Raw genomic sequence first — 27,149 nt, forward strand, 5'->3', positions numbered from 1 at the left:
ATGGTTCAACATTCACAAATCAATCAATGTGATAGAACAAATCAGTAAGAGAAGAAAGAAGAACAACATGATCCTCTCAATTGATGCAGAAAAAGCATTTGACAAGATACAGCATCAGTTCCTGATTAAAACTCTTCGAAGTATAGGGATAAAGGGAATATTCCTCAACTTCATAAAATCTGTCTATAAAAAACCCATAGCGAATATCATTCTCAAAGGGGAAAAACTGACAGCCTTTCCATTCAAATCAGGAAAACGACAAGGATGCCCACTCTCACCACTATTGTTCAGCATCGTACTAGAAGTCCTGGCAAGAGCAATCAGACAACAAAAAGAATAAAAGGTATTCGAATTGGCAAAGAAGTAGTCAAACTCTCTCTCTCTTTGCAGATGACATGATATTTTATATGGAAAACCCAAAAGACTCCACCCCCAAACTACTAGAACTCATACAGCAATTCAGTAATGTGCCAGGATACAAAATCAATGCACAGAAATCACTTGCTTTCATATACAGTATAAAAGAAAATATAGAAAAGGAAATTAGAGAATTGATTCCATTTACTGTAGCACCAAGAACCACAAGATACCTGGGATAAACCTAACCAAAGAGGAAAGGATCTGTACTTGAGGAACTACAGAAGACTCATGAATAAAATTGAAGAAGACATAAAAAGATGGAAAAGCATTCCATGCTCATGAATGAGAAGAATAAACATTGTTAAAATGTTTATAATGCCCAGAGCAATCCATACTTTCAATGCTATCCTAATCAAAATTACACTGGCATTTTTCAAAGTGCTGGAGCAAAGAATCCTAAAATTTGTATGGAACCAGAAGAGACCCCGCATTTCTAAGGAAATGTTGAAAAAGAAAAACAAAACTGGGGGCATCACGTTGCCTGATTCAAGTTTTATTACATAGCTGTGATCACCAAGACAGCATGGTGGCACAAAAACAGACACATAGAACAGTGGCACAGAGTAGAGAGCCCAGATATGGACCTGCAACTTTATGGTCAAATAATCTTCAACAAAGCAGGAAAAAATATACAGTGGAAAAGAGACAGTCTCTTCAGTATTTGGTGCTGGGAAAATTGGACACCAACGTGTAGAAGAATGAAACTTGACCATTCTTTTATACCATACACAAAGACAAACTCTCGAAATGGTAAAAGACCTCACTGTGAGGCAGGAATCCATCAAAATCCTAGAGAAGAACATAGGCAGTAATCTCTTTGACATCGGCCACAGCAACTTCTTTCAAGACATATCTCCAAAGGCAAAGGAAACAAAAGCGAAAATGAACTTTTGGGACTTCATCAAGATCAAAACCTTCTCCACAGCAAAGGAAAGAGTAAACAAAACAAAAAGGCAACCCATGGAGGGGCGCCTGGGTGGCTCAGTGGGTTAAGCCATTGCCTTCGGCTCAGGTCACGAACTCAGAGTCCTGGGATCGAGTCCTACATCGGGCTCTCTGCTCGGCAGGGAGCCTGCTTCCCTTCTTCTCTCCTGCCTCTCTGCCTACTTGTGATCTCTCTCTGTCAAATAAATAAAATCTTTAAAAAAAAAAAAAAAAAGGCAACCCATGGAATGGAGAAGATATTCACAAATGACGCTACAAAGGGTAATATCGAAGATCTATAAAGAACTCCTCAAAGTCAACACTCAAAACACAGATATTCATGTCGAAAAATGGGCAGAAGACATGAACAGACACTTCTCCAAAGAAGACATACAAATGGCTAACAGACACATGAAAAAAATGTTCATCATCATTAGCCATCAGGGAGATTCAAATCAAAACCACATTGAGATACTACCTTACATCAGTTAGAGTGGCCAAAATTAACAGGATAGTAAACAACATGTGCTGGAGAAGATGTGGAGAAAGGGGAACCTTCCTGCACTGTTGTTGGGAATGCAAATCGGTACAGCCACTTTGGAAAACAGTGTGGAAATTCCTTAAGAAATTAAAAATAGGGCTTCCCTATGACCCTGCAATTGCACTACTGGGTATTTACCCCAAAGATACAGATGTAGTGAAAAGAAGGGCCATATATACCCCAATATTCACAGCAGCAATGTCCATAATTGCCAAATTGTGGAAAGAGTCAAGATGCCCTTCAGCAGATGAATGGATCAAGAAGATATGGTCCATATATACAACGGAATATTACGCCTCCATCAGAAAGGATGAATGCCCAACTTCTGTATCAAAATGGACGGGACTGGAGGAGATTATGCTGAGTGAAATAAGCAGAGAAAGTAAGTTATCAGATGGTTTCACTTACTTGCTTTAGGAATAACAGAGGGCATTAGGAGAAGGAAAGGAAAAGTAATTGTGGGAAATCAGAGCGGGGGAGATGAATCAGGACCAACTGTGGACTCTGAGAAACAAACTGAGGGTTCTGGAGGGGATGCAGGTCAGGGGTTGGGTAAGCCTGGTGGTGGGTATTAAGGAGGGCACGTATTGCATGGAGCACTGGGCGTGGTTCATAAACAATAATCTTGGAACACTAAAAAAATAAAATAAAATTTAAAAAGTAATAAAGTAAAATAAAAATACAGATAACAATTTATATGATCTTCACATTGTGATAGACTATTTGGCTAAAGAGATAAAATATTTCCAGAATCCCTAAGATAGGAGATCAAATGGAAAAATTTTAAAAATATTTCCCTTCTTTAGACACAAAAATTATTTTGTAGGTATTGATACATTTCTCTCCTTCCAGTAGAGTTATGATATGATTTTATATTATTTTCCAATAACATTCTATAATAATAGAAATGCTTCAAATAACTATAATAAGAAAGAAGATGCTGTAGAGAGGTTATCACAAACAAGATCTCAGTTAGATATTTTTACTCAAATTATGAAGCAGAAGACATGCCTAGTAATTACAAATTAACTTTCATTAAATTCTATCAAAATATTTTGAGAAATGTCAAATATAAAAATATCTAGAAAAAATAAAAAATATTTAAGCGGATTTACAGTTTTTAGCTTTTAATAATGAAGTCATTAGAAATAGTGTAAAGATTGAAACAAAAGTATTTATATCCACATATTTTCTGAATTGCAAAACATATAAAAAAACAGTATCTAATCTAAAAGTTAGTGACACTGACATGATTATCATAAGAGGCTTTGTAAAACTCTACTAGGGTTAAAAATAATATAAATGTTTATATAAAATAAAGAGGTTTTATAAAAATACAGCTAAGATGCTATTTCTTCTAAAGAATAAACAATTATATTATACTAGATCCTTTGAAGCAAAATAAGCTGAGTATATTTGAGGAATTAAAAGTTGTGTATTCTGCTGCTAAGTAAAATAAAAAACAAAAATTTGAATTCTATCACAAGAATATATGAACAGATAAAAATATTACCCTAAGCAATTCTGTGCAAAAGGAAAAAAACAAAATTACAATTATTCAAGAAAAATAACAATAATAATATTAGTGAAAATATAGAGATACTGAGAAGGGTTTATTAATAAAGAAATTAATAATTAAAAATCATTTCATTATTCAACCCAGAAAAAAGAAAAGTAAGTATACAACTCAAAACATTAAAACAGAAAAATAAATGTAAGGATAGCAGGAAGAAAGAATTAATAAAGTCAGCAATTAGAGAATAAGAAAACATAAAACTGAAAGGTGGTTCTTTTTTTTTTTTTTTAAGATTTTATTTATTTATTTGACAGAGAGAGAGATCACAAGAAGTCAGAGCAGCAGGCAAAGAGAAAGGGGGGTGGGAAGCAGGTACCCCACTGAGCAGAAAGCCCGACACGAGACTCGATCCCAGGACCCTGAGATCATGACCTGAACAAAGGCAGAGGCTTAACCCACTGAGCCACCCAGGCGCCCAAGAGGTGGTTCTTTTAAAGCATATATGAACTACAGAAACTACTACCTACTCTTATCAAGAAAAAACTTAAGAAAATATAATGTAGAAGTTTAGAAATCAGAGACACAGATGGGATACAGAGGAGATTATCAGAGACATAGATGAGATATTCTTATTGCATAGAGGATAATGTATTTAAATCTGTGCTAATTATTCCAAAAGTCTCAGTGAAACAATTTTTTTCTAGGAAAATACATATTGGCCAAATTGATATGAAAATGAAATACATGAAAAGACTAATAACCATTAAAAATAAAAAGTCAGGGGCACCTGGCTAGACCAGTCGGTGGAGCACGGAGCTCTTGATCTCAGGGTTGTGAGTTTGAGCCCCACGCTTGGTATATAAATTAGTTAAATTAGTAAAATTTAAAACATTTTTTTTAAAAGGTAAAAGTTCCATCTCTCATAAAAAGGCTTTGAGGTCAGAGTGACAAAATTTTCAAAGTTAGTAAAATAGTTAAGTCTCATCTCAAAACAATATTCTTACCAATAAGGAAATAATGAAATGCTGAGAAATTTATTTTTATAAGGCTACCATAATTTTATTACCAAAACTCACAAAGATAACAAACATAAATAAATGAAACAAATGGGCTTTCAGTATATTTGAAACTATGCAAGGACATCAATGGTATTTGACTATCCTCTGCCTATTTCCCATTTTCATACCCGTTACATAAATAAATATAGGAAATAGAAAATATTTAAAAAGACTAACAGAGCAAATGTATATGTACAGATATAATAAAACAATGCAAAAGTGGATACATTCCAGAATGCAAAGGTTTATATAATTCAATACATTAACTGAACATTTAATGTTTAATGTATTTAAAATGGCCTTTAAAAAATTTCACACCCTGGGGCGCCTGGGTGGCTCAGTGGGTTAAGCCTCTGCCTTCAGCTCAGGGATGATCTAAGGGTCCTGGGATTGAGCCCCGAGTTGGGCTCTCTGCTCAGCAGGGAGCCTGCTTCCTCCTCTCTCTCTGCCTGCCTCTCTGCCTACTTGTGATCTCTGTCTATCAGATAAATAAATAAAATCTTTAAAAAAAAAATTCACACCCCTTCCCCAATAAAATTTTAATATTCTAGGTCTAGAAAAATAAAGTCTGTTCAATATAATTAAAAATGTTATCTCAAAGACAAAAAAGGACACTTTGTATTAACACTCTTTTCTAACATACTAGAGATTCCAGCCAAAGAAATAGTAGAAGAAAAAAATAATATATAAAGAATGTAAAAGAAAAAATATACAATATATAATGTACAAATAGAGAGCAAATAAAAGTCTCATTATTTTCTTGTGACAATATCTGACAGGAAAAATGTAAAAATTTAAAATTAAGAAAATCAATCTATCAAAGTATTACATATGAATAAATTGAAATTATTCAAAAGGAAATTTAAGAACATATTCGGGAGTAAAGATGATTTAAACTTGGCTTTGTGTATGATGGCTTTATGTTATTTGGATGATAGATGTACTCATTAAACTACTAGGAATATAGAACTAGAGTTTGGGGCTCCTGGGTGGTTCACTCGGTTAAGCATCCAACTCTTTTTTTTTTTTTTTTAAGATTTTATTTATTTATTTGACAGAGATCACAAGTAGGCAGAGAGGCAGGCAGAGAGAGGGGGGGAAGCAGGCTCCCTCCTAAGCAGAGAGCCCAATGTGGGGCTTGATCCCAGGACCCTGGTATCATAACCCGAACCAAAGGCAGAGGGTTTAACCCACTGAGCCACCCAGGCAACCCTTGACTCTTGGTGTTGGCTCAGGCCATGATCTCAGGGTTGAGGCACTGAGCCTTACTCACATCAGGCTCTAAGCTCAGTTGGGATTCTGCTTGGGATTTTCGCCCTGTCCCCTGCCCCAACTGCCCATTCATGCTCTCTCATTCTCTTTTTCCCTAAGATAAATAAATTTAAAAAAAAAAAAAAAAAGAATATAGAACTGGAGTTTGAATGGATGGTTTTAGAATAGTAATCATACCACTTCACAAAAGTAAATTCTCAGCTATTATCTCTTGAATGAATTCAGCAAACCTATTAGAAAGAAAAACTGAACACCAAGATAATGTTAGACCTTGAAAGCCAGAAACACACGTATACATACATCTATACAGACAGACAGACACATACACACATATACACACATACATGAGGATATGTCATATGCTGTGCAGGAATCAAACAGTATGGACTCAGAGCAAAATTCACTTCATTGCCAGGAAATTATTGTTGACTCAAAAATATAAAATGTTAGTTGAGAAGCAGAAACAGAAGGAATGTTAAGAAGAATCTGGTGAGGAGGAAAAGGAGGTAATAAGTTTAGACTTTTTAAAAAAATACATATCTTCTTATGGCTGAAATCTATAAGTCATAAAAGCTGCAAGTGTCCTATCCTGCAAGTCCTCAAAGCAGAAAAGGAATCTCATTGCTGTCTCTCCTCGTAATTATACATATAATTCAATTTTTACAAAGCAAGTTTTAACATCTCTCTTTCTCATCTTAAAACAACCTGAAAGGTGGACAAGATAATATTAACCTCCTCTTTAATTTAGGTTCTAATTTTTATTGACAATATGATAAATTCACAAGGTTTAAAAACCAAATGTTCAAAATGGTTGTAAGTTCTTCCCACACCTTCCCAAAAGCAAATTTATGCTCTCAGATTCTTCTCTTTCTAGAAATATTCTCTGCATATATAAGCAGATAAGTTTCTATTTTACACAAATGGTAGTACACACTGTTACCTTTGAACAGATATGGACGAAATCTAGGGATACTAATTGACTTTGTCATAGTTATCTGACTATAAAATTAGAAAGTTGCATGACTAAAGCTAAAATGTGTATTTTTCTGGCACTTAGTATATTCACTACTACTATGTTCTTGATGGGTTTCCTAATGAGAGTAATGGGTATGCCCTAATTTATGCAATATATCTGGTACTGCAAAAATTGAATGTGATTTTGCAATTACTTATAAGATAAATTTAGAAGTGCTTTAAATTAATTTCTGATTCATCTTCAATTGGTACTAACACCCAGTATATTAGTTTACACTTAATATATTAGTTTGAGTCCCAATAAATACTTTCCTTATTTAATGAGATTTAGGTAGGCACTTGTATTCAGAATGAAAGACATTTAAAGAACTTTCCAGAATATATTTTAAAAAAGCAAATAATCATCCTTAAATGATCTATTTTGAACACTATTTTTGAACGCCAAGCTTTCATAAACTTATGCACAGTTGTTCTGTGTACTTACTTGTTATAAGGTTTTTTGTTTAGTGATTATGTGTAAATGCTTTATCCCAGCCACTGCCAAACAAAATGTAATTAAAAGTGCAAAAGCACAAAATTTGTTTTGAGTGTTTAAACCCTTTTGATTATTTTAGTTTTTATTTCTAAATGCAAGAGCCACAAGTTTGTTAATCACTTTTCAAAATATCTTTTGCATGCACTTACAGAATGTATTATGTAAACCACAGTACTTTATTAATGTACTGTGTATATCTATGGTATATAATTAACATTTTTGAAACCAAAATAGCAATATGTTCAAGTGAAGAGTCAGAGTTTAATATTCCTAATTCATAGAAAAGAATAGGAATATCTACAGACAAATTCTGAAAGTATAAATGTTAACTTCTGGCCACCTTTAAAAGAATAACATTTATTTCACAAAACAATGAAAAACACAAAGCTGTTGATTTCTACCACACTGATTTGCTGCTTATGTTAAGAAAGGACTATCACATTAACAGTACTGACATGATGCATATAATAAATAAAATAAACCTCTCTAAGAAATTATGGTCCAAATTGTGAAATACAAATATTTCAGAGTGCATACAACTTGCATGAAAAAAATGTGATTAAAGAAACGAAATCCTTCTATTAGCTGCATTGAACCCCTAAAGCAATTTAGGAATTTGTTTCTTACAGACAATTAATCACATGCAGGCGTGCCAGATGAGAACTATTGATTGCCCTTTTCCAGGCTAGTGGCATTCAGACAGTAGACAGACAAATGCCCTAAGCAAGGAGAAGCATCTTTCTGATTCTGCCTGGTGTAGCTTTTAATTGTTCTCTCCTAAAATGTGTGACATTTTGCTGTTAATCTTTAGTGTAGAGCTTATTCCTTTCTCTTTGAGCAATATACATGTGTTATATTTTTCATTTACCTTTACACCAAGGTCCTTCATAAGCTCAATCTCAAAATTCACTGCATCATATGATAGCCGGAACTGAGGGATTTCGGAAATACTGGGGGAAAAAAAGAAAAGTAAAAGAAGCATTTGTGGAAAAAATCACTAATCTTTAAAAAATGCAACATGTTTATACTGATCAGTATTAAAGGAATAAACACTTTTTCTAAGAGTATGTTCACATCACATAAGTGTGAGAACATCCAAATTTTACACACATGACACAATATTATATGAACAACAGTAGATATAGTAGCAAATGATATGTAAATAAATATAAACAATGGAAAACAAATTGGTCAAAACAATTGGTCAAAAGCAATTCCAACACTTCAAAATTTATTATTTAGTTGAATTCTCTACCAATAATCCTATGAATTCCTAAAAAAACAAAAGCTTAAAAACACAAAAATTAGGGGCGCCTGCCTGGTTCAGTGGGTTAAGCCACTGCCTTCGGCTCTGGTCATGATCTCAGGGTCCTGGGATCGAGCCCCACATCAGGCTCTCTTCTCAGCGGGGAACCTGCTTCCCCCTATCTCTCTGCCTGCCTCTCTGCCTACTTGTGATCTCTCTGTCAAATAAATAAATAAAATATTTTTAAAAACAACAAAAATTAGCTGAAATTTATTTTTAGTGTTTAATATATGTATATACATATACCTATATACATATATATTTCACAAATACACCACAAGCTTGTTCAAATTCAAATCTAAACTTTGTGTTACCATGCTGTTTCGATATTATGGGATTGGTTCCATGTGATCCATAGAACACTTTTTATAGTAAACCAATCTTCTTCTATTAAAGCAGTAGGTGTCCCAAAGGATACAGTCATTAAAAAGTAATCCTATGTAATAGTAGTGCTTGCTGTTTGCACTTAAAAAAATGAGTCCTAAAATATAACCATTTCAATAGTATAATAGTTTATAGAGTATCAGAGTTAAGGGCAAATAACTCTTCATGTTTTGTAGCAATTATGTAGCAATTTATGTTCATGAACCTATAGTAATTCATTTATTCAGTTATCTACTTATTCAATAAGCATTTACAAAGAGCCAGACACAGGCTTTAGCTACAGGGACTTGATGGTAAATTTTACCAAATTCCCGCTTTTGATATACTCTCCTGGGATAAAGTTACATAAACAGATAATTACAATAGAATGTAGTACATGCAATGAAGGGGATATATCCAGGGATTATGGAGTTAAATTTGTAAAATAAATAAATAATTGTTGAAGATGAACCTGACGGATCATTCAGTTCTAAGTCTTCTAAAGTGCTTGCAGATTTTTCATTCTTTGGTGACTTAAGAACTTAACTGTTCAATTACTTTTCATACATAAAACAATTAGCAAGATACCGTGCTCAGTGCTACAGAAAATGCAACATATTAAACAGTATAAAAATCAATGCCCTACGCTAAAGGAGCTTTCCATCTAATTAGGACATAAGATTATAATTAAGAGTAAATTTGGGCCTAGGTCAAAGATAAAAATCTCTTAAGCTGACTTGTAGACCCTAGCCATACTACGTCAAAGTCATCATAATGCTCTGGGCACCAAAGAGGGGCCTTTGTAGGGTCTTACAGGGGAATATGGGCAGTTGTAATTGTGACACATTTTATTCACCAATGGATGAGGTCAGCAGAGAGAAGGGAGATTATACACATACACAGAACTATTTGACAAATGTAAAATATCAATGTGAACAACAGGGTTTCAAAGGAGGGGAGGCTTATTATGGGATGAGATAATCCGGTAGGTGAAATGTGATAAATGATCAGCTTTCAGCTAAGTGGAAAAGAAGGAAGGCATCCGAGGACAAAGAAAACGACAAGGAGGAGGAACAGAAAGGGGAGGACAAGAGCGCGCATACTGTGTTCAGGGAATGGCAAATGAAGCAGCCGAGTGTCAGGAGGCTCTAGCAGTAACACCACAGCCCTGCAGTCAGATTCTCTGATTAGTTCCTCTTTGTCTGAGTTCCTCTTTGTCTCAGAGCTTTAAATGTCATCTACATGTAATAAATTTCACATTTTTATCCTCTAAATTCTAGACCTTCAGGTTCACTTGCATGTCTAATAGTTCTCTCAGATTTAGCATGCCCCAAACTAAACTTTGGGTCCTCCATCCTAACACTGGTCCTCAGACATTTCCATTTTATGGGTTGCTCAAGCCCCAAATCCCATCATCTCTATTCCCTTACCAGCATAATTCCAAACCCAGGTGCATGCCATAAGTGGGTGTGCTGATTTAGACAATTTAAAACAGTTATAAGACTGATTAAAATACACCCTGTATTTTCACCATAAGCTGCTCTCAACAATGTCACTGACAGTCTAAAGTCAGTCTACCAAAAATCTTTGGTAGATCTAAATTCTAAATAATCACTGTGGTTGCTGTAGAGTTCTAGTAACATGTGTATATGCTTTAAATTGTTCCATTTTTATTATCCATCCTTCAATAAACATAAACATTGAGATCTACAGGGAAGTTAATGTGGGAAATTCCAACTAAATAGTGGCCACTGGCACAGGCTGCTTCAGTTATAAGCATTCCTTATTCCAACTGCCCATAAGTGGCCTGTGTCTCCACCCCTCACTATTACATTCTAATGTTTAAACAGTTGATTTGGAATTGATAAAATGATAGACATGACACAATATGAATTACTTTAACTCTTTAATCTTGGCCAACTATGAGGAGTTTTTGTTTCAAATTAAAATTAAAATAGTGAAACCATGTGAACTATATCTTTAATATTGAAATTATTTCAATTGTTAATGTCTTTTTTATAAGAATGAATCAAAATAATTTTTATTACTGATTATTACATGATTATTTCTGAAAATAACTTTACTGCATAGACTAGGCAATAAACATATTTTTTAAAAAATCTATTCCAGGCGTCAAATGTGCTAGATACACATCAATAAAATGAAAGAAAAGGAAAAAAAACCCACTAATGCATTTATTTAAAAGAAAAAAGGAAAACTAATGCATTTATCCTCACCTGACATATTCTATGTTTAAAAGAAAAAAAAAACCTAATGCATTATCATCACCTGACATATTCTATATTTGGTTTACTGTTTGTTATTGTCTGCCTCCTATCACTAGAGTGTAAGCCCTATGAGAACAAGAACTTTGTTTTGTCTACTTTTGAGCTCTAGTGCCTGAGATAATTACCACCACATAGAAGATCAATAAATATGGAAGGGGGGACGGAAGGAAGGAAGGACAGGAGGGAGGGAAAAAGTATGAAGAAATATCAGGTCATGGCTTTCTGTGCCAAACTAGATGCACTGTCTCCTAGATTATGAGGAGCTACTGAGAGATTTCAAATTGAAGACTGATATAATCAGATTTGAAAAATTACAAGAAAAATGAATTTGAAAAAGACAAATCAGGAAGCAAAGAGAACCATTTGGAATCTATACTGTAGTGGTGAGATGTTAGGGGCATAGAGGTGGAAGGGGTAAAGGGCATTTTAAAAAGTAGTCACAAAGCATAAATTGCCAGGATACTGAAGAGTAGTGCAAATAATTCCCATATGTCTTGATGATGCCATCCACTGAGAGAATAAACTCGGGAAGAGGAGCAATATTGGTATGATGAAGTTTATGAAGAGATGTCCAGGATGTGAATGTATGGCCAGGACAAAGAGAGGCGTTAGGACAAATACAGATTTTTAAATAGTTTGCATGTAAGTGATAACTGAAACAAGGAGAGTAAATGAGATCACTGGCAAGACTACATGGTAAGAAAAAGGATATAAAAGAATGGAATACAGAATTTCATTGGAAGGATTACTCCCCAAGTTTGTTGTGCTTATGAAAACAAACTTTTTATATTCCTCTATCTGTGCTCTTATAACAATCAAAAGTGTTGAAGAAACTATTCTTGTGGCAACCAAAAATCCTTTAGTACTGTCAGTGGAGTGTCAGAAACACTGAAACACTAAAACAACCACTGCCCAAATGAAACAAAACAAAAACTTTATTCCATGTTCATGTTTCTTTCAAGTGAGTGGGATTAACCTGTAACAACTCCCACTCTTTTCAACTCACAATTCTTATACTTTAATAGAGCTTTGCTTCTGTGTCTTATGGTACAGATACCACACTTTAAATTTGTGTTACATCACATATTTTCTTAAAATATTTCCTATTGTTATAACTATTTCACCTAAATCCCATTTTTCGTTATTGTGAACTAATGTGATATGCAACAGACATTGTGAAAATGTTTGAAATAACTAAAGCAAAGGAAACCATTGCTCTGACATTACAAAAATGTCATAGTTCATGTATATTAATTTTTATAAGGAAAATACAAAATCAAAAGTATATATTTATGCATGCACACTTACGGTCTGTTAATACCGTCTTTATTTCTCTTTGTTACCATAATATCAAGGGCTTTAACCTTTCTAAACTCATGTCCTAAAAAAAAAAGCCACAGTGGGAGGAAAGCAAAACTACTGATTAATTTAATATTGTTGCCATGTCAAAAAAATCAATCATGTTCAATGCAATAGGGATTAAGTCCTTGCTATCTTTCACCAACTTTAGTGATTTTTTTTTTTTTAAAGTGGTTGTGATACTAATTCACCAGGGATAAAAGAATCTGTTTTGATGCAAAGGAGAAAGAAAGATAAAACTTGACATCACCTCTTTAAGCAATTGATTTCAAATACAAAGCTAATTTAATCTTTTTTAGCCACTTTGAAGATACAAGAGAATGAGAGGCATCTGTAAGTGAGAAAATAAATTAACAGAAAAAGGTTGTAGTTGCAATGCTGGCTAAATTCCAGTGTCAGTTTTTATAATCCTGTAACAGTGGCACATAATGCGTCTTCCAAGGGACAGTCCAAATGAGACTGATTCAACGTTTCATACTGTCCCTAGACACTGGGAATGTTCAAAGGCAAAGGAAAGAAAATAAATCAAAAAAGAATTTTTAAAAATGTTTGGTCCTTAATCCAGGAGAATCTGTCCCACTAGAAAATGTTCAACAAATATATAAAAATACATAAGTTTAGTGTTAGTTTTTACGATTTAGAAATGCCTATTCTGCATTTGAGGTACAGGGAGATGGAGATGCTAGCAACCATAATAATATACCAAAATTGTCCACACAGAATAATTCACAAACAGGGCCTGTTCCATTTTAGGCTTCCTGTGGAAATTCAATTAAGGGGCAAAAAGATTTTTCCCTAGACTACTAGGGTATACAACAATTAAGTTCATATTTTTTAAATTAGCTCACATATTCATTGATGTGTATAATTGAAAAAAAATGTACAATGCTTATACATATGTTGCTAATAGATTATGCTTTTCCTAATTAATAAAGCTATGGTAAAACACTATTAAAAAGATAGTCTAAATCATCCCAGCAAAATAATATATTAGGTATTTACATTCCAGGAATAAATAAAAAAAATTTTATAAGACACGCATAATCCCTTAATAGTCATAGTGGTGAAACGTCAGAAAAAATAATTATTTCTTGACAATCAGGTCATTTTTTTTCCTTCAGTTTATGCTTCAGAACCTCTTTAACAGGTTTCCCTATTATATATACCTTGGCTTGATAATTCAGTCAAATAGTTTTATATTAATGCAAAGCTTATCTTGGGTTTAGCATATAATCATCTAAACAATATTGAAATTTTATCAGTATTGACACAAATTTGTAGTTTTGTAAAATATAAAAAACATAAGCACATTTGGTCATAATTTGATTAAATGTATTCCTTATGAAGTTTAAATATGATACACTTACTTTGAGAATAGTTCAGTAGCCATTACATTTAAATGCTAAGTACAACAGATATGCCAAATGATAGTATTTAAGTATTCATAATTTTCTGATGCAAGATGACATATTTATGAAAAATAACAATAAATTAAGTAATATTATTAACTTCCCACCAAAATCCTTTCTCATTTTTATATCAAATGTTTTAAGCTATATCCATTACCTACTTATTATAAATTTTATTTCATTCTAATCACAAAAATAATATATGTTCACTATGGAGTTCTATTTACTTTACATAAAGCAAACTTCTCCACCCAATTCCTTTTTTTAAAAATGTATTTATTTATTTTAGAGAGAAAGTACAGGGGAGAGAGGGAGAGAGAGAGAGAAAGAATCTCAAGCAGAGTCCCTGCTGAGTGTAGAGCACAAGGTGGGGCTTGATCTCAGGATCCTGAGATCATAACCTGAGCCAAATCAAGTCAAACGATTAACCAACTGAGCCACCCAGGCACCTCCTCTCCATCCAATTGCTAAATGTGGTTTGAATATCTGAAAGTCACTAATACAAAATAAATATTTTTCATTTCAATGAATGAATTTTCATGGGACTAAAGACTATGACTGATTACTGATTTACAACAATGATGCTGATTAAATATAGAATATTCGTAAGGAAAACTGTATAAATGTACATTAAAATGGAACAATTTTAGTAGACTGATATAATTTTTTTTAAGATTTTATTTATTTATTTGACAGACAGAGATCACAAGTAGGCAGAGAGAGAGAAAGAGAGAGAGGAGGAAGCAGGCTCCCCACTGAGCAGGGAGTCCGATGCAAGGCTCGATCCCAGGACCCTGGGATCATGACCTGAGCCGAAGGAAGAGGCTTTAACCCTCTGAGGCATCGAGGCGTCCCATCTCTAATTCCTATAACTTTCAGATGTATCTCCATTAAAGGACAGATTCACAGAGATGAAATGCATTTTTATATGACTGATTCCTCCATCCATAAAATATTTTGCTGAGATTTATTTTAAATTCACAGAACTAGATAGGGAAATTTTTAAAATAAACGTTGCTTAACACCAACTGTAAATTTAATGTGAATAATGAAATAAAAATTGAGCATTTGGAAAAAGAACATATAGGAGCTTGAAGCTCATATAGGAGCTTGAAGCTCCTATATGATCATAAACTAACAATATTCATAATTATTTTGTGCCATCACTTTTGATATAGGAGCTTGAAGCTCCTATATGATCATAAACTAACAATATTCATAATTATTTTGTGCCATCACTTTTGATACTATAAACATGAAAAAAATGTAGGCATTACCTTAAACCACCAACATATTCTTGCTTTTCAAAGATAGTGATGTCAGAGTAGCCTAATCGAGCCAAAAAGGAAGCACAACTTATACTTGCAGGCCCAGCACCAAAAAGAGCAATCTTTGCAGAATAGGCTTCAGGCATTTCTTCTGGAGGAGGGAGAGAAGGATTCCGAATTTGTGTGATATTCATTGCTTTGAACACCTGTGAAGAAATCAATTGCCATGGTTAAAAACTGTAAACTAACTTTTATATCCTCAAACACATTTTAATGTTTCAAATGCATTAATGCTTTAAATAGAAATAGGGAGTACATTTTCAGTATTAGTATGTTATAATTAGAAGCTCTATTGGGTCAAGTAGAGCACATCCTATACTTGACAGTTTCTCAATCTTTGGAATTCCTTTCCAGGGTCGCACCTCCTCCGGGAAGGGAAGCATTTTTGGCTCATTTTACTTACACCTCTCTGCAGGCCAATTTAAGTGCTCCTTCTCTGAGATTCTACAGTGTATGTTATATACCTCCAACATAACCACTTACCAATGTTTATGTGTCATGTTTCCATGTTTGTCAGCAGAACAGTTGTTCGTTGACTCAGAGAATATATCATTTATAAACATACAAACACACACACATACACACACACACACACACAACTTAAAATGCTTTAGGTAGTTTTACATCATGTTACCATTGTACTATCAGCAGTTAGCACTAACCTGGCACATAGAAAACATTCAGTAAATTATTTGTTGACATATGCTTTTGATTATGATAGGTTAGCTTTTAAAGGACAAGTTTTAAGAATGTTTTGGAAGCACTGGGGAGCTACCTGAAGTAATGGGACTCTTGTACAGGACAACAGCTCAGAAGAGACAGAAAGAGATTTTGGCAATCTCCTAGAGCTATAGAGACACAGGGTTTGGGGAATGTAAGAGACCAGAAATCAGAAACAGAAGAAAGTGCAGAAAAGTGAGCTTAATTCTTTAACTGCACGAGTAAAAGGTTAGGAATCTAAATAGAAAATCTCTGTAAAGAAGAGAGGAACTTCCTGTACTCTGATGATCCGGGGGGGGGGGGGTGGTAAAAAACAAGTATAATAATAGCTAAAGAAGGGAGAAACCTGGCAAACAATCAGCTGAAACTCTTGGAAAGCTACTCTCTACAAGTGGGGCAAACCAGAGGTAGAAAAGCAGCCTGAATCATTTCAGTCCTGTGAATGAAAGTGATTAGTGATTAGTCCACACTGCATTTATTTATGAAATGTTAAGATGGACCTTCTGTGAAGGATAATAAGTTAACCATAGTCTTTACAAATTTTCATAGACAAGGCCTAATTTTGGGTTAAAAAAAAAAAAAAAAAAAGCCTTGGCTTACCAACAACTAAGAATTAAAAACTGCTTAGGAATAAAAAGAAAAAAAGAGAAAGAGATAGAGATGCATATAAAATCCAGTAACTTTAGTTACCAAACTCAGATTTTAAAATAGCAAGGATTAATATGTTCAAAAACTACATACTAAGAATGTGAACTTTAGGGACGCCAGCGTGGCTCAGTTGGTTGAGCAGCTGCCTCTGGCTTAGGACATAATCCCAGGGTCCTGGGATCGAGCCCCACATCAGGCTCCCTGCTCAGTGGAGAGCCTACTTCTCCCTCTCCCTCTGCCTGCTGCTCTGCCTACTTGTGTTCTCTTTCCATCTCTCAAATAAATTAATAAAACCTTTAAAAAAGAGAGAGAGACAGAATGTGAACTTTACCAGGAAACTGGAATTTGTTAATAAATAAATAAATAAAAGAAATTGAAGAAGAAAAAAAAAGTGAAAATTAAAAGGGGGTAAAAACCCACCTAAACACATGTATTTAACAACAGATGGGACAGGGGAACAGAAAAGGGCAGGCAAACTAAAAATGGGTCAGTAATAACTATCCAGACCAAAGAATGAAAAGCAAACCAGAAGGAAAATATAGAAAGAAAATAACAAAATATAACAGCAAACAAACATGAGAAAAAAAGACAACATATACAGAGCTAATATATACCTAATTAAAACAGAGGAGAGAAAATGAGACAATAGCTAGCGATACTTAAAGAGAAACAAAGAACTTCTCCAAACTAATAAAAGACATAAAAGCAAGAAGTTCTAAAACCTTTGAAAAGGTAGATATAAAGAAACTCATGAAGATCTCAGTAAAATTGTTATGAAACAAAGAAAAGGAAAGCATTGAAAACAATTCCCCTCACTGCCAAAAAGACACAATACTGTCAACAAGCAACAAAAAAAGGGCTAAAATCTTTCCTCTCAAAAGAACTGATGAAAGACAGAAGACAATGAAATGGTATTTTTTTGAGCAGTGAAAGAAAATATCTTCTCCCTGAAATTCTATCTAGAAGGAAAATATCTGGGTGCCTAGGTGGTTCAGTGGGTTAAGCCTCTGCCTTCAGCTCAGGTCATGGTCTCAGGGTCCTGGGATTGAGCCCTGCATGGGGCTCTCTGCTCAGCAGGGAGCCTGCTCCCCGCCCCCCTCCCCCACCTCTCTTCCTGCTGTGATCTCTTGTCAAATAATTAAATAAAATCTTTAAAAAAAAAAAAAAAAGGAGAATACCCTTCAAACGCAAAGGCAAATAAAGACATTTGCAAGGATTATCTGTTGGCAACAATAAAAGACACACTGAAGAGCATTAGAGAGCATTAGAGGAAGATCTTCAGGAAGAAAGCATATCACAGATAGAAACACAGAAATACAGGAAGACATAAAGGGCACTGAGAATGATAAATATGTGGGTAAATATAAAGGAAAGTATATAGACTATATATAGACTATAGAAGTAATAATGTCAGATGGAGTTATAAATGAAAACTGAAATACATGATAAAAAGTATCAGAGGTTAAATTGAGTCAAAGTGCACTGGATCATAGCATTGCCTATGAAGTGGTAAAAATACTAATACTGATTAGGCTGTAATCAATTTAGGATGCATGTTTTATGTCTACAGTAACTACTAAAGGAATAGTGAAAGAATCTTTAATAGCTAAGTTCTTGAGGGGAAAGCAGAATTTTAAAAATTATTAATACAAAAGAAAGAAAAAAAAAGACAGAAAATGCAATAATTGGGTGGAGGGGTAGAGTAGAAGAGTAGAAAACAAGTAGTAAGATAATGAATATAAATACACACATGTGAATAGTTACATTAATGTAAGTGGATTAAAACTGCAAATAAAGATTAAGATTATAAAAGTTATAAACCTTGAGCATAAGGACACAAAAAGGTATAAGGGATGAAAGAAGTTATTCTATGCAAATACTAACCAAAAGAAAGCTGGTATAGGTATACCACCAGTATCTGACAAATTAGACTTTCAGGCAAAAATGCATTACTAAAGTTAAATTATAATAAAAATGTCAATCTGTCAGCAAGATTTTCCAATTTTAAAGTTACAGGCACCTAATAACAATTTCAAAATCTATAAAGAGAAACTGAACTAAATATTTCCTCACTATTTTCTTCTCATCAAAACTTGACTGTCAGTAGAAGTGGCCTATGAATAAATATACATATTAAAGGTTAATTATGTAAAATTTAATAGATTACCTCACAAGGTTATTTGCATTTAATAGGCAACTCAAGCAAAGGTAGTTTTCCTTGGGAGTAAGGAATCAGGGAGATAGGACTTAATGTTTTTCTTGAAATTCTACCCTATACATCACCAACTACTCAAAATGAAGTAAAGGCATTCAAAATATTTAAGAAGCATCCAAATTATCTCACTTAAAAATTAGAGATGAGGTGTTTGGGTAGTGCTGTCATTTAAGTATCCAACTCTTGGTTTTGGCTCAGGTCATGATCTCAGGGTGGTGAGATCAAGTTCCCAGTTAGGCTGCATGCTCAGTGTTAGGCTCCATGCTCAGCATGGAGTCTGCCCAAGATTCTTTCTCCCTTTCCTTCTGCCCCTTAACCCCACCTTTCTTTCCCACTCTCTCAAATAAATAAATATCTTTAAAAAATTAAAGAGATTATTATCAACAAGTACTACATGACCTAATAATGTAGTCTAAGCTAAATGGCCCTCACAAATGTCCCCACACCATTTTGTCCTTTTTGTCTTAATACTTTGTCATATTTTACTGGTTCACTTATCAGGTACTTTCCTAAAACCATAAGAGCTTTAAAAGCAGACATCATATTTTATTTCATCTTCTTTTTTTTTTTTTTTTAAGATTTTATTTATTTATTTGTCAGGGATAGAGGGAGAGAGAGAGAGTGGGCACAGGCAGACAGAGAGGGAGGCAGAGGCAGAGGGAGAAGCAGGCTCCCTGCAGAGCAAGGAGCCCGATGTGGGACTCGATCCCAGGACGCTGGGATCATGACCTGAGCCGAAGGCAGCCGCTTAACCAACTGAGCCACCCAGGCATCCCTTTATTTCATCTTCTAATTTCTAGTGTATTTATATAGAAGGGGGTGTACATATTAATGAGTTTAAATTAAATTAGTAATATTTCTAATTTCTAATTATTAATTATTCTAATTATTATAAATATTTCTAATTTCCAGAAAAACTTAGGGTTTTACAAATTACAGATATTGTTTCTCCTTCCTTTACTATCCAAATAGCAAAGATTTTTCTCTCATATTATTTTTGAATCAGCACATCTTTTTACCTATCATTTCTTTTTAACAAGCTAAAAAAGAATGAAATTCTAATTCAAAATTAATAAACTATTTTAATGAATCATTAATAGAAATGTATGGTCTATTATATTTTCACAAAGTAAGATTTCATATACTTTTCACAAATCAATATATAAAACAAAACTTTAACATGACCAGGGAGAGCTATAGCTATTTCATAAGGGAATTGAATAAATGCTAATCTTTCTTATTTAGTTCAGTATTCACAGCTTTGTGAAGAGTTAAGAACTTTCCTATATTAAAATTTATTACCATTTACTAGCATTAAATGAGCTAAATGGTCCAATCAAAAGATATAAGGTGAAAGAATGGATTAAAAAAAAAAAAAAAACACACACACAGTATACTATAGTGCCTTGTAGACACTATATGCTCTCTACAAGAGACTCATTTTAGACCTAAAACCACTGGCAGAATGAAAGTGAGGGGATGGAGAAATATCTATTATCCAATGGATGTCAAAAGAAACCCAAAGTAGGAATACTCATTTTAAACAAAATAAACTTTAAAACAAAGACTGTAATAAGAGACAAAGAAGAATACTATATAACAATAAAGGGGGCAATCCAACAAGAACACCCTACTCAACATTAATGGACAGATCATCTAAGTAGAAAATTAGCAAGGAAAAACAGCTTCCAATGACATGCTGGAACAGATGGATTTAACATAATATTCAGAGCATTCCACCTGAATACAGCGGAATACACATTCCTTTCAAATGCAAATGGAACATTCTCCAGAAGAGATCACATATTAGGCCACAGAAAAAGTCTCAAAAAATTCAAGAAAACTGAAGCCATCCCATGCATCTTTTTTAACCACAATGCTATGAAACGAAGTCAGCCACAAGAAAAAACCTGGAAAGACCACAAATACATGGAAGTTAAATACATGCCATTAAATAAAGAATGGGCCAACCAGGAAATAAAAGAAGAAATTAAAAATACACATGGAAACAAATGAAAATAAAAACACAATGGTTCAAAATCTCCAGGATGAAGCAAAAGCTTTTTATAGGAGGGAAGTTTATAGCAATACAGGCCTACCTCAAGAAGCAAGAAAAATCTCAAACAACCTAACCTTGCACCTAAAGGAGCTAGAAAAAGATAAGAAACAAAACCACAAACCAGCAGAAGGAAGGAAATAATAAAGTATAGAGCAGAGACAAATGTTATAGAAATTAAAAACAAACTAGAACAGATCAATGAAACCAGGACCTGGCTCTTAGAAAAAAAATCTAATCTTCGACAAAGCAGGAAAGAATGTCCAATGGAAAAAAGACAGCCTCTTCAATAAATGGTGCTGGGAAAATTGGACAGCCACATGCAGAAAAATGAAATTGGACCATTTCCTTACACCACACTCAAAAATAGACTCAAAATGGATGAAGGACCTCAATGTGCGAAAGGAATCCATCAAAATCCTTGAGGAGAACACAGGCAGCAACCTCTTCGACCTCAGCCGCAGCAACATCTTCCTAGGAACAACGCAAAAGGCAAGAGAAGCAAGGGCAAAAATGAACTATTGGGATTTCATCAAGATCAAAAGCTTTTGCACAGCAAAGGAAACAGTTAACAAAATCAAAAGACAACTGACAGAATGGGAGAAGATATTTGCAAACGACATATCAGATAAATGACTAGTGTCCAGAATCTATAAAGAACTTAGCAAACTCAACACCCAGAGAACAAATAATCCAATCAAGAAATGGGCAGAGGACATGAACAGACATTTCTGCAAAGAAGACATCCAGATGGCCAACAGACACATGAAAAAGTGCTCCATATCACCCGGCATCAGGGAAATACAAATCAAAACCACAATGAGATATCACCTCACACCAGTCAGAATGGCTAAAATCAACAAGTCAGGAAATGACAGATGCTGGCGAGGATGCGGAGAAAGGGGAACACTCCTACACTGTTGGTGCGAATGCAAGCTGGTGCAGCCACTCTGGAAAACAGCATGGAGGTTCCTCAAAATGTTGAAAATAGAACTGCCCTATGACCCAGCAATTGCACTATTGGGTATTTACCCTAAAGATACAAACGTAGTGATCCAAAGGGGCACGTGCACCCGAATGTTTATAGCAGCAATGTCCACAATAGCCAAACTATGGAAAGAACCTAGATGCCCATCAACAGATGAATGGATCAAGAAGATGTGGTATAAATACACAATGGAATACTATGCAGCCATCAAAATAAATGAAACCTTGCCATTTGCAACAACATGGATGGAACTAGAGCGTATCATGCTTAGCGAAATAAGTCAAGCGGAGAAAAACAACTATCATATGATCTCCCTGATATGAGGAAGTGGTGATGCAACATGGGGGCTTAAGTGGGTAGGAGAAGAATAAATGAAACAAGATGGTGTTGGGAGGGAGACAAACCATAAGTGACTCTTAATCTCACAAAACAAACTGAGGGTTGCCGGGGGGAGGGGGTTTGGGAGAAGGGGGTGGGATTATGGACATTGGGGAGGGTATGTGCTTGGGTGAGTGCTGTGAAGTGTGTAAACCTGGTGATTCACAGACCTGTACCCCTGGGGATAAAAATATATGTTTATAAAAAATAAAAAATAAAAAAAAATCAATAAAATTGGTAAACTTCTTGCAAGACTTATCAAGAAAAGAGAAAGGGTGCTCAAGTAAATAAAATAAAAAACAAGAGAGGAAAAATAACAACCAAAACCACAGAAATACAAATAATCATAAGAAAATGTTTTGAAAAACTATATGACAACAAATTGGACAATCCAGAAGAAATGGATTCGGCTCTGGTCATGATCCTAGTGTCCTGGGATCGAGTCCCACATTGGACTCCTTTGTCGGCAGAACACCTGCTTCTCCCTCTGCCTCTGCCTCTGCCTGCCACTCTCCCTGCCTGTGCGCACGCTCTCTCTCTCTCTCTCTCTCCCTCTGACAAATACACAAAAACAAAATCTTAAACGAAAAACAAAGTTAAAAACACAACTACCTTATGATCAAGCAATCACACTACTGGGTATTTACCCAATGAATACAAGAAAATTAATTCAAAGGATTACATGTACCTCAATATTTATAGCAGTATTATTTACAGTAGCCAAGATATCCAACCAGCCCATGTATCCATCAATTGATGAATGGATAAAGATGTGGTATGTATGTGTAAATGTATATGTATGTGTGTGTGTGTACACATACATACATATATGTATATATATTAATTCAGCCATAAAAAAAGACTGAACTCTTGCTCTTTGCAATGATGCAGATGGAGCTTAAGACAAATGATGATTAGTGAATTAAGTCAGAGAAAGACAAATGCCATATGATTTCACTCTTGTGGAATTTAAGAAACAAGACAAACAGTCAAAAGAAAATAAGAGAAAGACAAACCAAGAAACAGACTCTTAATTATAGAGAACAAACTGATGGTTACCAGATGGGTAGTGGGTAGGGGATGGTTTAAATAGGTGATGGGGATTAAGGAGTGCACTCGTTTGATGAGAACTGGCTGATGTATGGAAGTGTATGCCAGCTGAAATTAAAATTTAAAAATAATAACAAAAAATATAGTAGCATTTATAAATTAATATTTCATTTTAACAAATTTTCGAAGTAGAAAACATAAGTTTTCTTAAAAGAATAATTTACTGCTGATACCTTACATAACAAAAGAGAGTTTAATGTGATTACTTAGGACTTTAAAGGCCAAAAAGTTTATTTTAAATCTGAAAGTAAGCTGTGACAATCAAATAGAATAGGATTTTTGAAATGTCTTTCCTGTCTCACTCACCCAGAAGCAAGAGATAGCTTAGTTTTAAGACACTGAACATACCTGACAAATTCTATCCAATGGTATGCAAATAAAGTAGTAATTATTCAATAATACAGAATACATACAAATACTCCTAAGGACATTTTAATTATTTTTCAATGAAGTTTTAAGTGTTCTTTTAAAAAGCTGTCAAATATACGGGGCACCTGGGTGGCTCAATCGGTTGGGCATCGGTCTTCAGCTTAGGTCATGATCCCAGGGTCCTGGGATAGAGCCCAGCATCAGGCTCCCTGCTCAGCGGGGAGTCTGCTTCTCCCTCTCCCTCTGCCCTCTGCCTGCTTGTGAGCGATCTCTCTCTCAAATAAATAAATAAAATCTTTAAAAAATAAAAGAGAAAAAAAGAAAACTGTCAAATATTGAACCAAATAGATATATCTAGTGAAACTCTGCTACTGTCAACACAGAGTTGTAAGTTTTCAGGGGTTGGAGGGAATGAGAGCAAGCATACTTCTCAACTCCTATAACACCAAAGACATGTACTATGATCAGCTTATGAAATGGGCAACCCCACACTCATGAGCTCGTGAGCTGGTTAATAAATACACCATACCCTACCTTTCTCAATACACTAATCTATGAACGAATTATTCTTTTTCCTGTTATGTTTCATTCTTTTAAGTACCTTTTTATTGCACTGGATTTTCTCCCTTGGCGTTGTAAAAGGCTGTTATCAACCTTGATAGTTTCTAATGAAACAAGTGTTTGAACAAAATTTTGTGAATTTTATCACAAAGAACAGTAGTTTGTTTTTTAGATGTCTGACTTTAAAATGACACTGCTTGGGGTCGAGTCTTGATGTCCATCTTTCTCATGGTGCATGGTATTGAAAGTGGGGTTAGTATTATCTATCTCATAGGTTACTACAAGGATTAAACCAGTTAACTCATGTAAAGCACTTAGAAAAGTTCTTCGTCACATAGCAAAAGTTACTTCCTAATTCACCTCATGTTCAAACTCCATGAGGCAGAACACTTACTGTCCAACATGGTAGCCACTAGTCACATGTGACTAATCAAATTTATATTTAAATTCATTATAATTAAATAAAAATAAAAATTTAGTTCTTAATAATAGTCATTTTTCAAGTACTCAATAACTGTATGTGGCTAGTGATTAATGTATTATAGAACATTTCCAACATTTCTAACATATAATAGACATGACCTCAAGAGCACAATGAAGATAAAAATGAAATAATTATGAAGCAATGAGTTTTAGTATTTGTTACATTTCTTTTTAATATGATATATATGATTATAATGTTACATCATTTAATTTTTAATTTTTCATGATGGTTGTATTTAACAACCAGCTCACCCTCTCAAGAGCTGGTCCTAACTGCCTTCATCACATTATTGAACTCAAAAATATGTGTGCATTCACATAATTCTTTTTTAAACCGCTGGCAAAGTTGTATCATCAAGCACAAACTTTGAGATATATTAGCTATACTTGCCAACTTCCTCAAGACCAGAATGACTAAGTGGCCTTCTGTGCTTTTAAAACAGTGGTGTTCTAGGTGCCTTGGCAGCTCAGCCAGTTCACATCTGACTCTTGATCTTGGCTCAGGTCATGTCTCAGTCTTGGATTGAGCCCTGTGTGGGGCTCTGCACTCAGTGGGGATCTGATTGAGATTCTCTCTCCATCTACATCCCCCTACTCATCGCTCACTTTCAATCTTTCTCTCTCTCTCAAATAAATAAACCAGTCTTTAAAAATAAAACAGCAGTGTTCTGGGGCACCTGGGTGGCTCAGTGGTTTGGGCTGCTACCTTCGGCTTGGGTCATGATCTCAGGGTCCTGGGATCGAGCCCCGCATCGGGCTCTCTGCTCCGCAGGAAGCCTGCTTCCCTCTCTCTCTCTCTCTCTCTCTGCCTGCCTCTCTGCCTACTTGTGATCTCTGTCTGTCAAATAAATAAATAAAATCTTTAAAAAAAAAAACACAGCAGTGTTCAACTCATTTTCAACTGAAATACACAAAATGAACAATTTCATATGTACATAATACACTCATGAATATTGCTTGATTATTGCAGAATGTTTTTTAAAAATTGCTAGGAAGTCAAGTAAATAGCTACATAAACATTTGGGGGGCTGTTGATATATACCTAAGTACTTTATAAACCTAAGAGATGTGAATCAATTATTCGTACATCTAAAATTGTTGTTTTATAAAAGTAATTAATATATCTAATAAAGTTAATGATGAACTATGTTTAAAATAACAAATCTTGTGACTTTTTTTCTTAAGACTATCTATCCATAGATAGTACTAGTGGAAGAAATAATTTGGACTATTGACTAAAGAGCATGAATAAATTTTGTCCTGAAATTCAGTCAATTAAAACAAATCTCTAAAATTTAAGTAATAAAGCATATTTTTCATTTCCTTTTTTAAACCAGATCAGTTTTCAAATAAATGTAACTCAAAATTACAAATAATTCATATATAAATACTATATTAAGTCTACTTGTTACAATATCAAAAGAACATTTCCTAATAGATTTTCTTAGAGTATAATTCCTATTGTTTCATAATACAACAAAAACTTAATTCAAGACAAACTCTTAAAGTGAGAAAGATCCCATTCTTTAAAACAAACTTTAGCTGTCATTCCACTGTTAAACTCTCTAAGAGAATTTTTTCTAAGCAGAAGATTCAAGTGCCAAAACAAGTTAATAATGGAAACAAATAGGTTAATCAGTATCACAAGGGAGTAATTCAAGTATCTAAAGATGCATGGAAAGTATGCTCAATATGTATTTCCCCACAATAATAAGGCGGGTATGCACTGAGCACATACCCTGTGTCAGGCTTTATACTAAAACACTATATATGTGATCTCATTTAGTCTTCAACAATTCTGTTATGATGGTACAATTATTATTTCCAGTTCTCAGATGTGGAAGCCACTTTCACAGGTAAGGATTTTATGCCAAGACCATTCTACTCCAGAGCCTGAACTCTTACTGTTATGGTCAAATTTTTATAGGGATTTTCAATAAGATATCATTATGCACATATAGTTCTTCAACAGGAAATGCGTAACTGAAAAAAAAACTATTACATGAATTTATCTTTTGTAAGTCTAACATACTTAATATAGTCAATTAACAAAAGGTGGTTATACTTAATAAATTAAACTTACAAACCAACAGCTGTTAAGGAAGCCTTTGAAAAACACTGCACTACACCACTTGGTTTCCCTGTATGCTTTTCTGCAACTTGAGAAATTGAGGTGTTAGCTGCAGCAAGAGAAACATGATCTTATACTCAACCAAAATAATTTATATTTCTATCCTTTTAAAAGTGTTCCTTTTCCTACTAATGCAGTTAGAGTATTTTAAGGTTATTTTGCTTTTCCTCCTCCTCCTCCTCCTCCTCCTCCTCCT

General features: G+C 34.4%; 1 protein-coding gene across 6 annotated transcripts in view; it reads right to left on the bottom strand.

Annotated features, from left to right (window-relative positions):
- Positions 1–27,149, bottom strand: part of DPYD (dihydropyrimidine dehydrogenase) — an 833,169-nt gene that overhangs the window by 572,476 nt on the left and 233,544 nt on the right. For all 6 annotated transcript variants that reach the window (XM_059138489.1, XM_059138488.1, XM_059138490.1 and 3 more), the window contains 2 exons: positions 15,244–15,440; positions 8,110–8,191 (listed from right to left, as the gene is read on the bottom strand). In XM_059138489.1, coding sequence (XP_058994472.1) covers positions 8,110–8,191; positions 15,244–15,440 — 279 coding nt within the window. The remainder of the gene's footprint in view (positions 1–8,109; positions 8,192–15,243; positions 15,441–27,149) is intronic.

Source organism: Mustela lutreola, chromosome 10 (assembly GCF_030435805.1).
Source record: "Mustela lutreola isolate mMusLut2 chromosome 10, mMusLut2.pri, whole genome shotgun sequence".
Classification (NCBI taxonomy): domain Eukaryota; kingdom Metazoa; phylum Chordata; class Mammalia; order Carnivora; family Mustelidae; genus Mustela; species Mustela lutreola.